At 37.7% G+C, this 17,269-nt stretch overlaps 2 protein-coding genes across 3 annotated transcripts in view; both read left to right on the top strand.

The window, feature by feature from the left end:
- Window positions 1-17,269, top strand: part of LOC142226008 (putative ATP-dependent RNA helicase DDX43) — a 505,423-nt gene that overhangs the window by 214,541 nt on the left and 273,613 nt on the right. The gene's annotated exons all lie outside the window — the stretch shown is intronic.
- The window catches only part of Frmd5 (FERM domain containing), a 137,530-nt gene that overhangs the window by 38,400 nt on the left and 81,861 nt on the right, over window positions 1-17,269 (top strand). For both annotated transcript variants that reach the window (XM_075295837.1, XM_075295838.1), the window contains exon 3: window positions 16,805-16,847. In XM_075295837.1, the coding sequence (XP_075151952.1) occupies window positions 16,805-16,847 (43 nt within the window). The remainder of the gene's footprint in view (window positions 1-16,804; window positions 16,848-17,269) is intronic.

Here is a 17,269-nt window from a genome sequence, read left to right as displayed (position 1 = left end):
TACAGTGGCTCTGCGGTCGTTTCCTATCGAGGAAATTGTATCGGAATCTAGAACAAAATGGGCGTTAAATAGCTTTTGATCATTCAAATCCCCTGGACCTGATGGAATTACTCCGGCAGAGTTACAAGCGGTAGCTGACAGAATTATCACCGGGTTGTCGGGGATATATATAGGATGTATCAACTTATCATATATTTCAGGAAAGTGGAGCGAATCAAAAGTCGTTTTCATACCTAAAGCGGGAAAATCCTCTCACTCGAATGCGAAGGATTTCCGACCAATCAGCTTATCATCACTCCTACTTAAGACTCTGGAGAGGATGATAGATATTTATCTCAGAACTAGCGTCGATTCAAGTTTGCTCTCGAAACGACAACATGCATACTCGAAGGGTAGGTCTACTGAGACCGCATTACATGCACTAGTCAGCTTTATTGAAAGCTCACTATATGTCAAAGAATACACAATCGTGGCGTTTATAGACATCGAAGGGGCGTTCAATAACGTCCATCCGACAAAATTTTCTATAGAAATAACATTTTGACAATGTTTTCTATAAAAATAAAATTTTGGTAGATTATTTTTGGCTCGAGTGGCAGCCATGATTATGAACCAATTTTTGTGTGATTGGGGATCGGCTATATAGAACTATAGACCGATATGGACCAATTTTAGCATGGTTATTAGCGGCCTTATACTAACAGCACGTTGCAAATTTCAACCGGATCGGAATAATTTTGCTCCTCCAAGAGGCGCAGCGATCAAATCTGGGGAACGGTTTATACGGGGGCTATATATAATTATGGACCGATATGGACCAATTCTTGCGTGTTTGTTAGAGACCACATTCTAACACCATGTTCAAAATTTCAACTGGATCGGATGAATTTTGCTCCTCCAAGAGGCTCCGGAGGACAAATCTAGGGATCGATTTATATGGGGGCTATATATAATTATGGACCGATATGGACCAATTCTTGTATGGTTGTTAGAGACCATATACTAAAACCACGTACCAAATTTCAACCGGATCGGATGAAATTTGCTCCTCTAAGAGGCTCGGGAAGTCAAATCTGGGGATCGGCTTATATGGGGGCTATATATAATTATGGACCGATATGGACCAATTTTGGCATGGTTGTTTGAGACAATATACTAACACCACGTACCAAATTTCAATCGGATCGCATGACTTTTGCTCCTCTAAGAGGCTCCGGAGGTCAAATCTTGGGATCGGTTTATATGGGGGCTATATATAATTATGGGCCGATGTGGACCAATTTTTGCATGGTCATTAGAGAACATATACCAACACCATGTACCAAATTTCAGCCTGATCGGATGAAATTTGCTTCTCTTAGAGGCTCCGCAAGACAAATCGGGTGATCGGTTTATATGGGGGCTATATATAATTATGTACCGATGTGGAACAATTTTTGCACGGTTGTTAGAGACCATATACTAACACCACGTAACAAATTTCAGCCGGATCGGATGAAATTTGGTTCTATTAGAGGCTCCGCAAGCCAAATCGGGGGATCGGTTTATATGGGGGCTATATGATATGGACCAATTTCTGCATGGTTGTTAGAGACCATCTACTAACACCATGTACCACATTTCTGCCGGATCGGATGAAATTTGCTTCTCTTAGAGCAATCGCAAGCCAAATTTGGGTGTCCGTTTACATGGGGGCTATACGTAAAAGTGGACCGATATGGCCCATTTGCAATACCATCCGACCTACATCAATAACAACTACTTGTGCCAAGTTTCAAGTCGATAGCTTGTTTCGTTCGGAAGTTAGCGTGATTCCAACAGACGGACATGCTCAGATCGTTGTGTTGATTTTTTTCGTTAAAGGCTAAAAGAACCTATATTAGAATTAGGCAACTCCTAACAAACCGCAAATATAAAAAACAAGTATATACGGCCGTAAGTTCGGCCAGGCCGAAGCTTATGTACCCTCCACCATGGATTGCCTAGAAACTTCTACTGAAGACTGTCATCCACAATCGAATTATTTGGGTTGCGGTAACACTTGCCGATGGCAAGGTATCTTAAAACTTCCCAACACCGTAATATACACCACCTAGTCCATGCGTGGTATATATTAAACTAAACAAGTATATACGGCCGTAAGTTCGGCCAGGCCGAAGCTTATGTACCCTCCACCATGGATTGCGTAGAAACTTCTACTGAAGCTGATGGCAAGGTATCTTAAAACTTCCCAACAACGTTATATATATACCACATAGTCCATACGTGGTATATATTAAACTACAAAAGGGCCGATTAAATACGTATATAATTAAGTTTCCATAGAAATAAAATTTTGACAAAATTTTCTTAGAAATAAAATTTTGTCAAAATTTTTTATAGAAATAAAATGTTGACAAAATTTCTATAGAAATAACATTTTGACAAAATTTTCTATAGAAATAACATTTTGACAATGTTTTCTATAAAAATAAAATTTTGGTAGATTATTTTTGGCTCGAGTGGCAGCCATGATTATGAACCGATATGGACCAATTTTTGTGTGATTGGGGATCGGCTATATAGAACTATAGACCGATATGGACCAATTTTAGCATGGTTATTAGCGGCCTTATACTAACAGCACGTTGCAAATTTCAACCGGATCGGAATAATTTTGCTCCTCCAAGAGGCGCGGCGATCAAATCTGGGGAACGGTTTATATGGGGGCTATATATAATTATGGACCGATATGGACCAATTCTTGCGTGTTTGTTAGAGACCACATTCTAACACCATGTTCAAAATTTCAACTGGATCGGATGAATTTTGCTCCTCCAAGAGGCTCCGGAGGACAAATCTGGGGATCGATTTATATGGGGGCTATATATAATTATGGACCGATATGGACCAATTCTTGTATGGTTGTTAGAGACCATATACTAACACCACGTACCAAATTTCAACCGGATCGGATGAAATTTGCTCCTCTAAGAGGCTCGGGAAGTCAACACCACGTACCAAATTTCAATCGGATCGCATGACTTTTGCTCCTCTAAGAGGCTCCGGAGGTCAAATCTGGGGATCGGTTTATATGGGAGCTATATATAATTATGGGCCGATGTGGACCAATTTTTGCATGGTCATTAGAGAACATATACCAACACCATGTACCAAATTTCAGCCTGATCGGATGAAATTTGCTTCTCTTAGAGGCTCCGCAAGACAAATGGGGTGATCGGTTTATATGGGGGCTATATATAATTATGGACCGATGTGGAACAATTTTTGCACGGTTGTTAGAGACCATATACTAACACCACGTAACAAATTTCAGCCGGATCGGATGAAATTTGGTTCTCTTAGAGGCTCCGCAAGCCAAATCGGGGGATCGGTTTATATGGGGGCTATATGATATGGACCAATTTCTGCATGGTTGTTAGAGACCATCTACTAACACCATGTACCACATTTCTGCCGGATCGGATGAAATTTGCTTCTCTTAGAGCAATCGCAAGCCAAATTTGGGTGTCCGTTTATATGGGGGCTATACGTAAAAGTGGGCCGATATGGCCCATTTGCAATACCATCCGACCTACATCAATAACAACTACTTGTGCCAAGTTTCAAGTCGATAGCTTGTTTCGTTCGGAAGTTAGCGTGATTCCAACAGACGGACATGCTCAGATCGTTGTGTTGATGTTTTTCGTTAAAGGCTAAATGAAACTATATTAGAATTAGGCAACTCCTAACAAACCGCAAATATAAAAAACAAGTATATACGGCCGTAAGTTCGGCCAGGCCGAAGCTTATGTACCCTCCACCATGGATTGCCTAGAAACTTCTACTGAAGACTGTCATCCACAATCGAATTATTTGGGTTGCGGTAACACTTGCCGATGGCAAGGTATCTTAAAACTTCCCAACACCGTAATATACACCACCTAGTCCATGCGTGGTATATATTAAACTAAACAAGTATATACGGCCGTAAGTTCGGCCAGGCCGAAGCTTATGTACCCTCCACCATGGATTGCCTAGAAACTTCTACTGAAGACTGTCATCCACAATCGAATTATTTGGGTTGCGGTAACACTTGCCGATGGCAAGGTATCTTAAAACTTCCCAACAACGTTATATATATACCACATAGTCCATACGTGGTATATATTAAACTACAAAAGGGCCGATTAAATACGTATATAATTAAGTTTCCATAGAAATAAAATTTTGACAAAATTTTCTTAGAAATAAAATTTTGTCAAAATTTTCTATAGAAATAAAATGTTGACAAAATTTCTATAGAAATAACATTTTGACAAAATTTTCTATAGAAATAACATTTTGACAATGTTTTCTATAAAAATAAAATTTTGGTAGATTATTTTTGGCTCGAGTGGCAGCCATGATTATGAACCGATATGGACCAATTTTTGTGTGATTGGGGATCGGCTATATAGAACTATAGACCGATATGGACCAATTTTAGCATGGTTATTAGCGGCCTTATACTAACAGCACGTTGCAAATTTCAACCGGATCGGAATAATTTTGCTCCTCCAAGAGGCGCGGCGATCAAATCTGGCGAACGGTTTATATGGGGGCTATATATAATTATGGACCGATATGGACCAATTCTTGCGTGTTTGTTAGAGACCACATTCTAACACCATGTTCAAAATTTCAACTGGATCGGATGAATTTTGCTCCTCCAAGAGGCTCCGGAGGAAAAATTTGGGGATCGATTTATATGGGGGCTATATATAATTATGGACGGATATGGACCAATTCTTGCATGGTTGTTAGAGACCATATACTAACACCACGTACCAAATTTTAATCGGATCGGATGAAATTTGCTCCTCTAAGAGGCTCCGGAAGTCAAATCTGGGGATCGGCTTATATTATTATTTCTTCAATATTAAGCTTAAAGTTCAGCTTCCTGTCCAAAATAACGCCAAGGTATTTTGCACAATCACCAAAGGGAATTTCAATACCCCCTAAGGAAATAGGCCTAACAGTGGGAACCTTGCGATCTTTGCAGTACATGACTAATTCTGTCTTTGCAGGATTTACCCCAAGACCATTGTCTTTCGCCCATTGTTCAGTCATCCGGAGGGCCCTCTGAATAATATCTCTGATTGTGGATGGGAATTTTCCCCTGACTGCCAGAGCTACATCATCTGCGTATGCCACCACTTTTATCCTTTCTTTTTCTAGAGTAACCAGAAGGCTATTTATAGCAACATTCCAAAGAAGAGGTGATAGAACTCCTCCTTGGGGAGTGCCTCTGTTCACATACTTTTGTATGTTTGCTTGGCCTAGTGTGGCTGAAATACGTCTCTTCATTAGCAGTTCGTCTAACAGCCTAAGTATACCTGGATCAACATTCAGAGTTGTCAGTCCATTTAATATCGAGCTCGGATGGACATTATTGAACGCCCCTTCGATGTCTAGAAACGCCACGATTGTGTATTCTTTGACAGATAGTGAGCTTTCAATAAAGCTGACTAGTTCATGTAGTGCGGTCTCAGTAGACCTGCCCTTCGAGTATGCATGCTGTCGTTTCGAGAACAAACTTGAATCGATGATAGTTCTAAGATAAATATCTATCATCCTCTCCAGAGTCTTAAGTAGGAATGATGATAAGCTGATTGGTCGGAAATCCTTCGCCCTCGAGTGAAAGGCTTTTCCCGCTTTAGGTATGAAAACGACTTTTGTTTCCCTCCACTTTCCTGGGATATATGATAAGTTGATACATCCTTTATATATCACCGACAACCAGTTCATAATTTTGTCAGTTACAGCTTGTAACTCCGCCGGAGTAATTCCATCAGGTCCAGGGGATTTGAATGGTCCAAAGCTATTTAGCGCCCATCTTATTCTAGTTTCCGATACAATTTCCTCGACAGGAAACGACCGCTGAGCAACTGTGGCACCGCCAGTACATGGTTCAACCGTCTGATTTCCAGGAAAATGTGTGTCCAATAGTACCTCCAGCGTCTCCTCACTGGACGTTGTCCAATTGCCCTCCGATGTTTTAATGAAACCTGGAGCGGAGTTGGTGGATGCTAGAACCTTCCGTAGTCTGGAAGCCTCGGACGTATTCTCAATACTGCTACAGTAAGCATTCCAAGAGTTATGCTGAGCCTTTCTCAGTTCTCGCTTGTATCCTCTCAGATTCTTCTTGTAAGCGTCCCAGTCCTCAGGGGCTCTGGTGGACTTTGCCTTGTTAAAGAGCTTCCTGCAGGATTTCCTCATATTACTTAATTCCGTAGACCACCATGGTGGTCGATGTTTCCCCCTTGGCTTTCCTCTAGGGCATGCAGCTTTCAGTGAGATGTTGAAGGCCTTAGTAATCCGCTCCACTGCGTGTTCGATATCTTGCACATTTCTCATATTTGTCTCTGTTATTTCCGGTATCATCATATTGAACGATTCCCTATACCTATTCCAGTCAGCTTTCCTAACATTTGGCGGAAATATGATCTTGGTGATATGAACATCAAATTTGAAACTGATGTAGCGATGATCTGAGAAGCTGTGTTCACTTAAAACCTGCCACTCAGATATCATTTCATTCAGTTCTTGCGAGGCCAAGGTGATGTCCAAAACCTCTTGCCTATTTTTAGTGACAAAGGTTGGGACATCTCCCTTGTTGCAAACTACCAGATTAGTACGCAAAATAAACTCTATTAGCGACTCTCCCCTTGCATTAGTATCACTACTTCCCCATATACTATGATGTGCATTCGCATCGCATCCCATAATGAGTTTCGTCTTTGTTTTCAGTGACTCCTCCACTAAGGTCTTAACGGCATATGGAGGCATCTCCCTGTCATATCCCATGTAGGCCGAAGATACCCAATATTTGCATTTGGCTATTTCTAAACTTGCAACGACAGTGTCTGTATTGCACATTGAAGGAAGCAGAAACAAGTTGAGCTCGTTTTTAGCAATTATACAGGCTCGATTTACATCATTACCTGTATACTGCAATAGTTTGAACCCCGGAGTACTTAATTCACATATTTTGTTTTTATAAACATATGGTTCTTGAATAAGAACTATATCTATGTCCCCTTTCATCAGGAGAACTTTTAAGGCAGCACATGCAGCCTTACAATGATGAAGATTTATCTGGAGGATCCGTAGGACCATCGAGATTTTCAACAACCGTCACATCAGCCGCTTCAATCGAGTCATCAAGAATGTCCTCTTCAGAGATATCGGTGACTCTCGCAATAACCATAGGTTCAACTTTGGTGAGTTCTGAGGCAGTAGAAGCCTCCTCACGCATACGGTATCTATCCATGTCTTCAAATGTCTTGGTATCCCCCTCGACTTCGCAAGAGGATCCGCTTACTTCTCATTCAGACAGAGGCTTGTCCATTTCTGAATCCTTTAGCTGATCGTTTTTATACACCTTCATTTGGATATAATGAAAGCCATAACATACACGGCCCTGGGACTTTGCTAGATGTGGCAATGACTGAGTGTTCAATATAAACACTGCATGCCGTCTTGGCCCATCCACTTCATCCAAACGGCCAACCTTCCAATCAGCTGTTGGAAGATCTGGATTGCATTGTTTCAGTCTATTTAAAATAGATTCAGGGTCAGGAGGGTTTGCAGGTATCCACGCATGTGCTCTTGGTCTAGCCGGTATGTCTTTCTTCTCGACTAACTCTAGAGCAGCTCCTTCCCAAACTTCACCAATTAGTATCAGAGCAGCTTTAAAACATTCTATAGACCTCTGGTCCTCAAATGCGACTAGCTTAAATCGTCCTTGATACCAACCAGCCTCTTGGTGTCGAGGATCTGGGCCGGGAAACTTTTCCAGCACCTGTGAGTAGACGCCCGACAAAGCATTCTCAATTTCCCCCCATTTTTGCTTTGGAACCATACCGTCCAATGCTCCTTTATTTATGATAGCCATCACAAGGCTGTCTTTAGCAACTGAGGCAAACGATCGTTGATCCCTTTTGGAGGATGGCAGCTCATCCGGTGATCGTTCCCTTTTTCCAGCCTCAAGAATTCCTTGAGCCCATTTTAAGGAATCGCTTTGTTTAGCCGACAACGTGCTTGGGTCGACTGATCCTAATTTCTTTAGGATAAACAAAGCATTTCTGCGTTCTTTGAATCTCTTTCGTGAGGGATTACCTCCTTTTGATGCCGTTACCTTGGAAAAGGTCCAACTTGTCAAATTGTCGCCACCTGTCGACCCGTCTACTAATTGGGCCTAACTCTTGGTCATTGCCCAAATTTATAACTCCAGTCGATACCCGTCCACTGGGCCCTGAAGTTAGCAACCCAGTGGATGTCTTTGAATTTCTCTGCATGGTGGCCTAATATCCCACCACACTTGAAATTCGTAGTAGGTACTTATTACGATGATTTTATCCGCCATTAAAAAAACACGTCCGTTCCGTTCGACGGTTGAAATAAAAAACCATATACTAACACCACGTACCAAATTTCAACCGGATCGGATGAAATTTGCTCCTCTAAGAGGCTCCGGAAGTCGAATCTGGGGATCGGCTTATATGGGGGCTATATATAATTATGGGCCGATGTGGACCAATTTTTGCATGGTCATTAGAGAACATATACCAACACCATGTACCAAATTTCAGCCGGATCGGATGAAATTTGGTTCTCTTAGAGGCTCCGCAAGCCAAATCGGGGGATCGGTTTATATGGGGGCTATATGATATGGACCAATTTCTGCATGGTTGTTAGAGACCATCTACTAACACCATGTACAAAATTTCTGCCGGATCGGATGAAATTTGCTTCTCTTAGAGCAATCGCAAGCCAAATTTGGGTGTCCGTTTATATGGGGGCTATACGTAAAAGTGGACCGATATGGCCCATTTGCAATACCATCCGACCTTCATCAATAACAACTACTTGTGCCAAGTTTCAAGTCGATAGCTTGTTTCGTTCGGAAGTTAGAGTGGTTTCAACAGACGGACGGACGGACATGCTCAGATCGACTCAGAATTTCACCACGACCCAGAATATATATACTTTATGGGGTCTTAGAGCAATATTTCGATGTGTTACAAACGGAATGACAAAGTTAATATACCCCCATCCTATGGTGGAGGGTATAATTAAACGAGCCATAATTTTATTATTTTTGCACTCAAGAAAGTGTACTTGGATCCAAAGATTTTGACCTTCCTTTAAGGATTTTAGTAATGATTCCGAGCCAAAGATAACGCTTCATAAAAATAAAGCCGTTTTTATGGAGTTCTCGCTCTATAAAATCTAGGGTCTTTAAAATTATAATTTTATTTCTGGTTTTGCGATATATTAACAAAGCTATTCATATAGAAGGAAACGAGATAGGTACATGGTGTCTTTGGTAATAATGTTCAGGGCCGGCTCCTGAGTCGATCAAGCCATAGCACTATGGTTGTAATCGCGATTTTAGCGGCAAAACTTAAAATTTTCAACTTTAGATTTTTTCTAGATGGGGTTTACTAATGAACATATTAATTGTAAAAAATCGAAATAAATTATTACTGTTGGCATCCCTGTTTATGCACAAACAGCCGTTAATATTGACAAAACTTTTAATAGGTGGTAATAAGAGTAAAGCAGCTCAATTTTTGTAAGATTAAAATCTGTTTTTTAGATAAATATTTTTGTTGTTGTTTTTTTATTTCAGCTTAAAACCACACATTGACTAAACTACAAGTGTAGCTTAACCAACAGAGGAAAAGAATGTTTGTCAAATTTATTTGGGCAAAGCCCTATAGACTGCAAGATGGTTGGATGGACGCACGTTTCAGACAGTTCATTAAACCCAACAATGAACCATGCTTGAACCTTCCGAAAAAAAAGTTTTGTATGATAGCCGGCTTATGCCGAAATAAATTCGAAACAAACATATATCTTTTCCTATGCCACTGTCAAATCATCGATGAAGTCTGACGGTTTGAGATATGAATAAGTCGTTTGCATGCGTAGACTTGGCAGCAAAAAAACTCAAAATTAAAAGAAAAAGTTTTGGGTATTCATTTCCAAAAGCCGAAATAAAATGGCTGTGGATACGGTGATGAAAACCATTCCTCGCACGGAAGAGAGAAGATAATTTTCCGGCAAGGGCCTTTTAGCATCTTTTACTGGTATTAGTATTGGTTTTTAAAACATTTACAGCCAACCTTTATTGCTTTCTCCTCGGTATTTGAAAATGGTACTCAATAGTCTCGCATAAAAAATAGTGAATGGTCCCCGATGTCTGCCACAATATACAAAATATTAGAATATTTATCTAAAAGAAACAAGGTTTCAGTAGTTACTATAGATTTCCTAACAGAAAATTAATCTGAGGCCCGAAACAAGTGTCGAAAAAAAGATCGAGCAGGCACTGCTCGTAAGGATTCATACTTCACATGCATAGCTCTGGATCATATATTTCTTGTTTACAAGAACCTACACATACCATAATAAAAAAAACGAAACAAAAAACATCAATTTACTCGGATTACAAAAAAAAAACAGCTAAAATTGCAAAAACTTTTGTTAAGGAGTAATCGTATGAACTTAGTGTGAACTAGAAAGTTGTTAATAAATATATAGGCTACATTGCTTACCTTGATTGTTTGGTAAAATGTTCAATAGTTCATGAGCTATAGTAGGAAAACCGAAAAAAACGGTGAAAACTTTTCATTTTTTCGACATTTTTTGAGCATGAAGATGGAAATTTTCCGACTTAATATATTGAGCATTTTTGTTTGCCTAGTCAAGAGCTACAACTTTGCTGAATAATATGTAAAAACAAATAACACAATTTTTCGAGGTATTTATAGCAATTAAAAAGGGAAATGCCGCGGAAAATATATTTTTACGACATTTAAAACATAAATTTCTTCATTAAAATTAAACTTAATACTCAGTTTTTTAAACTATTCGAATTAGAAATGTCTATTTCCAATTTAGTGGATGTGGTTGCCACTAATACTTTTTGTTTAATTGGCACAGAAAACTATTATTTTTATTTCGAAGATAATACAATATGCATTACTCCCTTATTTTTATTATTAACGTCGGCATCTAACATGGAAATTACGTACAAAATATAGAAGTGATTGGAAAAATATTATGTGTGAATGTAAACATATATAAATTTACAAATTTCGAGTAAACATATATTTGTTGTGATATTTTATTCAGAGAGCGACAAAGAGAGAGTATAGAGAAAGAAATAGAGATGAAGAGAATATACATTCGGAACCAAAGTAATAGACATTTAGGTTAGGTTAGGTGGCAGCCCGATGTATCAGGCTCACATAGACTATTCAGCCCATTGTGATACCACAGTGGTGAACTTCTCTCTTATCAATGAGTGCTGCCCGATTCCATGTTAAGCTCAATCACAAGGGACCTCCTTTTTATAGCCGAGTCCCAACGGCGTTTCACATTGCAGTGAAGCCACTTAGAGAAGCTTTGAAACCCCCAGAAATGTCACCAGCATTACTGAGTTGGGATAATCCACCGCTGAAAAACTTTTTGGTGTTTGGTCGAAGCAGGAATCGAACCCACGACCTTGTGTATGCAAGGCGGACATGCTAACCATTGCACCACGGTGGCTCCCAAGTAATAGACATTTGAGAGCATGTGCTTTGTTTATCATTTTGGCATTATGGACACAATTTTTTTCTTGTTATCTCATCCCGTTCCAATTTTCAGTTTAAAATACAAAATTTTCAATTCAGCATTTTTCTGTTTTGTTCAAAAGGAAAAAATTAGCATTTTCCGAAATATCAAGTTTCAATATATAAATTCAAATGTCGTTGAGCTTAAACCGACCTATTCACTAGCGAAATAGGTCTTCGTAGTGCCACTTTAGCCGCTTTTGAGAAGAAACAGGGTCAAAAATTCTGATCCAGCCAAAAACAATTAAAACAAACGATGAAGCCAGATATGATAGTTTTACCTCTTCTTCCAGATTATGAAATAAAAAGAGGATTCGATATTTATCAATAAGAGGCATATCTATCTATTAAATACTAAAAAAAATAATGGATAGATGAAGTAATCATATATAGCCTTTGATATATTTAAAAAAATACATTTGGTTATTTTAAAATATTCTTTATGTTCAATTATATTCAAACGGTCATAACACCTACATTTTTTATGGGGCTTCTGGCCGTGATGAGGGAGGACATAAAGTTCAAACTATAATTGGGAGATGTGACCGCCCCTAGGGAGGTTAATTATACTTTATATGGGAGCTATATCTAAATCTCAACAGATTTAGCTCAGGTTCACAAAACATTCAGATATACGATGAAGGAGATTGGTTCATAAACACTTCAATTATGACCAAATCGATGATAAATATATGATAGTGTCATCTAATCTGAACCGATTTTTTTCCAAAATCAATAGAATTTGTCTATGAGGCAAAGAAAGACCTTATGTCAAATTTGAGGACGATCGGATTTAAACTGTGAGTTTTACTTTGCAGACAAAAATACATGAACAGCCGACAGACGGTATATTGCGTTACGTACAAATGCACATGTTAGCCTGATAATAATGCAGGTTGGTTCTTCTTGGTACAAATAATTACTTTTCATAACTTATTATCATTACAATTTTAATTCCGACTTTTTGGACATGAAAATTAAGGAATTGATTGATTATGAAGCTATTGAAAAGAAAATGCCAAATACCAATCCCACAAGCCTAACTAGACATATGTTGCTTTGCTGGCTAATGCAAGTTTCCACAGTCTTTAGTGTAGATCTGGCGGTAAAATGATTTAATTTGGGTCTTATATGTTAATTTCCTAAGGAAATTACATACAAGAATTATTCCTCCTAAAGTGGACCATTTTTCACATAACAGGTTGGCTGATAAGCCCCCGGTGTGACACATAGATGGCGTCGCTAGTATTAAATGCATATTATTTTTATATAGTACCAACATTCAAATGATTCGTGTCAAAATTTGACGTCAATAAGTCAATTAGTTTGTGAGATAGAGCGTCTTTTGTGAAGCAACTTTTGTTATTGTGAAAAAAATGGAAAAAAGGAGTTTCGTGTTTTGATAAAATACTGTTTTCTGAAGGGGAAAAATACGGTGGAAGCAAAAACTTGGCTTGATAATGAGTTTCCGGACTCTGCCCCAGGGAAATCAACAATAATTGATTGGTATGCAAAAATTCAAGCGTGGTGAAATGAGCACGGAGGACGGTGAACGCGGTGGACGCGCGAAAGAGGTGGTTACCGACGAAAACATCAAAAAAATTCACAAAATGATTTTGAATGACCGTAAAATGAAGTTGATCGAGATAGCAGAGGCCTTAAAGATATCAAAGGAACGTGTTGGTCATATCATTCATCAATATTTGGACATGCGGAAGCTCTCACATTTGACCAAAAACAACAACGTGTTGATGATTCTGAGCGGTGTTTGCAGCTGTTAACTCGTAATAGACACGAGTTTTTCCGTCGATGTGTGACAATGAATGAAACATGGCTCCATCACTACATTTCTGAGTCCAATCGACAGTCGGCTGAGTGGACAGCGACCGGTGAACCGAAGCGTGGAAAGACTCAAAACTCCGCTGGCAAAGTAATGGCCTTTGGGATGCGCATGGAATAATTTTTATCGATTATCTTGAGAAGGGAAAACCCATCAACAGTGACTATTATATGGCGTTATTGGAGTGTTTGAAAGTCGAAATCGCGGCAAAACGGCCCCATATGAAGAAGAAACAACTGTTGTTCCACCAAGACAACGCACCGTGGCACAAGTGATTGAGAACGATGGCAAAAATTCATGAATTGGGCTTCGAATTGCTTCCCCACCCACTGTATTCTCCAGATCTGGCCCCAGCGACTTTTTCTTGTTCTCAGACCTCAAAAGGATGCTCGCAGGGAAAAAATTTGGCTGCAATGAAGAGGTGATCGCCGAAACTGAGGCCTATTTTGAGACAAAACCGAAGGAGTACTACCAAAATGGTATCAAAAAATTGGAAGGTCGTTATAATCGTTGTATCGCTCTTGAAGGGCACTATGTTGAATAATAAAAACGAATTTTGACAAAAAAGTGTTTTTCTTTGTTAGACCGGGGACTTATCAGCCAACCTGTTACATACAGATGCACTCCCAATGATGTTCTTTATTTTAACTACCCGGGAAGTTCTTTTAATTCAATTTTTTATAACTTGGTTTTTTAATACTTTTAATCGGTAAGCGATAGAATCCATTAAAACTTCTAAAAATTATTTATTTGACAAAATGTCACAGAATTTTTTAATTTAAATCCAAAACATTGAATTCGGATCACACCTAAAGAAGTGATGCAAATTCAGTGCAACGGCTGTTGAAATGGAGGACTTCCATCCTATGACAACCCCATGTTAACCCCATGGCTTCTGCGTCAATTTTGCACCACTTGAACATTTGAACATTTTCATTACTTTTTTTGCTGGGATACAGTAGAAAGAAACGTAATTCAAAATTATTTCTGTTTAGGTAAATAAATAACAAAAACAAAACTGGTTAATTTCACTTTTTGACTAAAAAACTTGTACACTAAAAATAAATAAAAATTATTGGTTTAAACACTAAATATTACAAATTTTTTTATTTTGTATGGTAGCCCATACCAACCTAACCTAACCACGGTAGCCATTAGTGTTTTCTACTTCTTTGTCATTTAGTGGGTTGGGGTTTTCGTCAAATACATGGGAATTGACGTTTTTGAGAGTTTCTTTGCTAAAAATTTTAAAGTTGTTCAACTTTGTTTTCATATATAACCACACTGTTTTTCATATGTTCCTATATAAATAAAATGTGCTTCGGGCAGAATTTTTTAATCATAATATATTTAAGTGAAAAAATGTAATGTTCCTACACTAACATTAAATGCTTGGGACACATATGTTAATATATTATGTTCTGGAAAATTAATGTTTCATAAAAAAAATATATGTGAATGTAAGCATATAAAAATTTACAAATTTCGAGTAAACTTATATATGTTGTGATATTTTATTCAGGGAGCGACAGAGAGATAATAGAGATGGAAATCACGAGGGTTGACGAAAGATATTAACATAATTCAGCGATAGAATCAAAAGTGAGCAATTTCTGTGAAAATGCTTGTATGTTGTTTCGGAAAACTGTTTTATGTGTTCATTGGCTATACGCTTGGCATGTTAATAAGGCTTTGCCAAAAATTTGATATGCTTAATTTTTAATATTATTTAATTTGAATATTAAAATGAGTATTCGGAGTAAGAGAATATACGTTTGGAACCAAGAGATAGACATTTGAAAAAAGCAGCATGTGTTTTTGCCTTGAGAGCAGCATTTTCAAAAGAAATCGGAATGTACGACGAGTAAATCAAAATATTCCGACAAAGAAAATTAAAAAAAAATGGAAAAGTGGAAAATATATACAAATAACAAAGGGATCTTCTTAAAAAGTAACGAAATCGTTGGAACAGTAAAATTAAAAATGGGGGAACAGTACAAAATTAAACAGTAAAATGTATAAAAACAAAGTTTAGTTACTTTTTATTAATAAGTAATCCATGAATAAGATAAAAAATAATATTTTTTCCTAAAGCTCATTCCTTTTCGTTTATATCAAGCACTGTTTTTTCTGACTGTAAATCTTTAATAACCCACATTTCGAAGTTTCATTGTAAAAATTTAATATACGAGGGCAGTTCGGAAACTTCTTAGCCTAGCACAAAAAGCGCGGTGTAAACAGAAAACAATTAAGTGTTTTGGAAATTTCCATCTCTGTTATGAACACTTGTTAAATTTTGTTTCGATCTGGCAACTCCTTCATATACAGGTGTTCAAAAAAGATGCATCCGCAATTTTTTTAAATAAATTATATATTTAATTTAAATATTTACATAAAAAAGGTTTAACGGGACAAGAAATTCATAATGATATGGGTTGCTGATTTTAAACATGGTCGTACAAGTATTGAAGATGAACCACTTAGTGGACGTCCAAAAACAGCAACAACAACAGAAATTGTAGCCAAAGTGCATGATATGGTATTAAATGATCGACGAATAAAAGTGCGTGAAATTGCTAATATCATGGGCATCTCAAATGATCGAGTCCATTTAATTTTGCATGAAGGACTACAGATGAAAAAGCTTTCTGCAAGATCGGTGCCGCATTTGTTAACAGTCGATGAAAAACGCATAAAAATGAACATTTCTCAAGCTTGCTTGGATCTTTTTAAGAACAATACAAACAATGGACTGAAGCTGGAGGAAAACAATAAATTCAGAGTACTATTGCAACCTTTTGGATCAATTAAATGTACAAATTCGAGAAAAACGTCCTGGCTTACAACACAAAAAAAAAATAACACACCAAAAAATAACACAAGAGTGTTTTAACAATGGCTAAAATCAACGAATTAAAGTACGAGTTGCTTGAGCACCCAGTGACTTTTACTTGTTCCCAAATCTAACAAAAAATGCCTTGCTGACAAGCGTTTTACTTCAAATGAAGATGCAATTCCAGTTGTAAACCACTATTTTAAAGACCTGGAGGAAAACTATTTTAATCAAGGGATAGAATTGCTAGAAAATCGTTGGACTAAGTGCATTGAAGTTTCAGGAGTATATTGAAAAATAAAAATATTTTTGAAAAACTAACTATTCTCTTTCATTGATAGGCTAAGAAGTTTCCGAACAGCCCTCGTAGTAATATGTAATGTCAAACATCTTTTCGGTATTTTTGGAATATATGTAAAAATAATAAAAACAATTGGTGTTCGGTCGGAGTAATAACATATTAACTTATGTATTTATTTCTAGCAATGGTTGGATCTTGGGAAATCAATCGTGAAACAATGCAAAGGTAAGTTAAACAAGATAAACAATGCGGTGTGGTACATTCTTATTATTTTTTGTTTAAATATTATTAACAACCGATGTTCACTACAAAGGACTTTCAATTTAAATTCCAGTTTAGTTTCGATTTATTTCTCATTAATATTAATAGTGTATGTTCTTGGTTTCACACGAAAGACTGGTGGTGAATTATTCCCGTCGATGTTGTTTTGCACGCTACTTTTCATGTTTTTTGTGGAATCTGTCTTATTTGAAAAAAGAAGTGTTTGAAACAGAAGTAAATCTTTTATTTACAAATATTCATTTGTTTTCTATAAAAATAGTATGAAAGCCCTCCAAAAACAAAATTAAAAAAGTAAGGAAAGTCCACAGTCGGGCGGGGCCGACTATATTATACCCTGCACCACTTTGTAGATCTAAATTTTCGAT

Source organism: Haematobia irritans, chromosome 2, assembly GCF_050003625.1.
Source record: "Haematobia irritans isolate KBUSLIRL chromosome 2, ASM5000362v1, whole genome shotgun sequence".
NCBI classification, from domain to species: domain Eukaryota; kingdom Metazoa; phylum Arthropoda; class Insecta; order Diptera; family Muscidae; genus Haematobia; species Haematobia irritans.
This window is presented reverse-complemented; position numbering and strand designations above follow the sequence as displayed.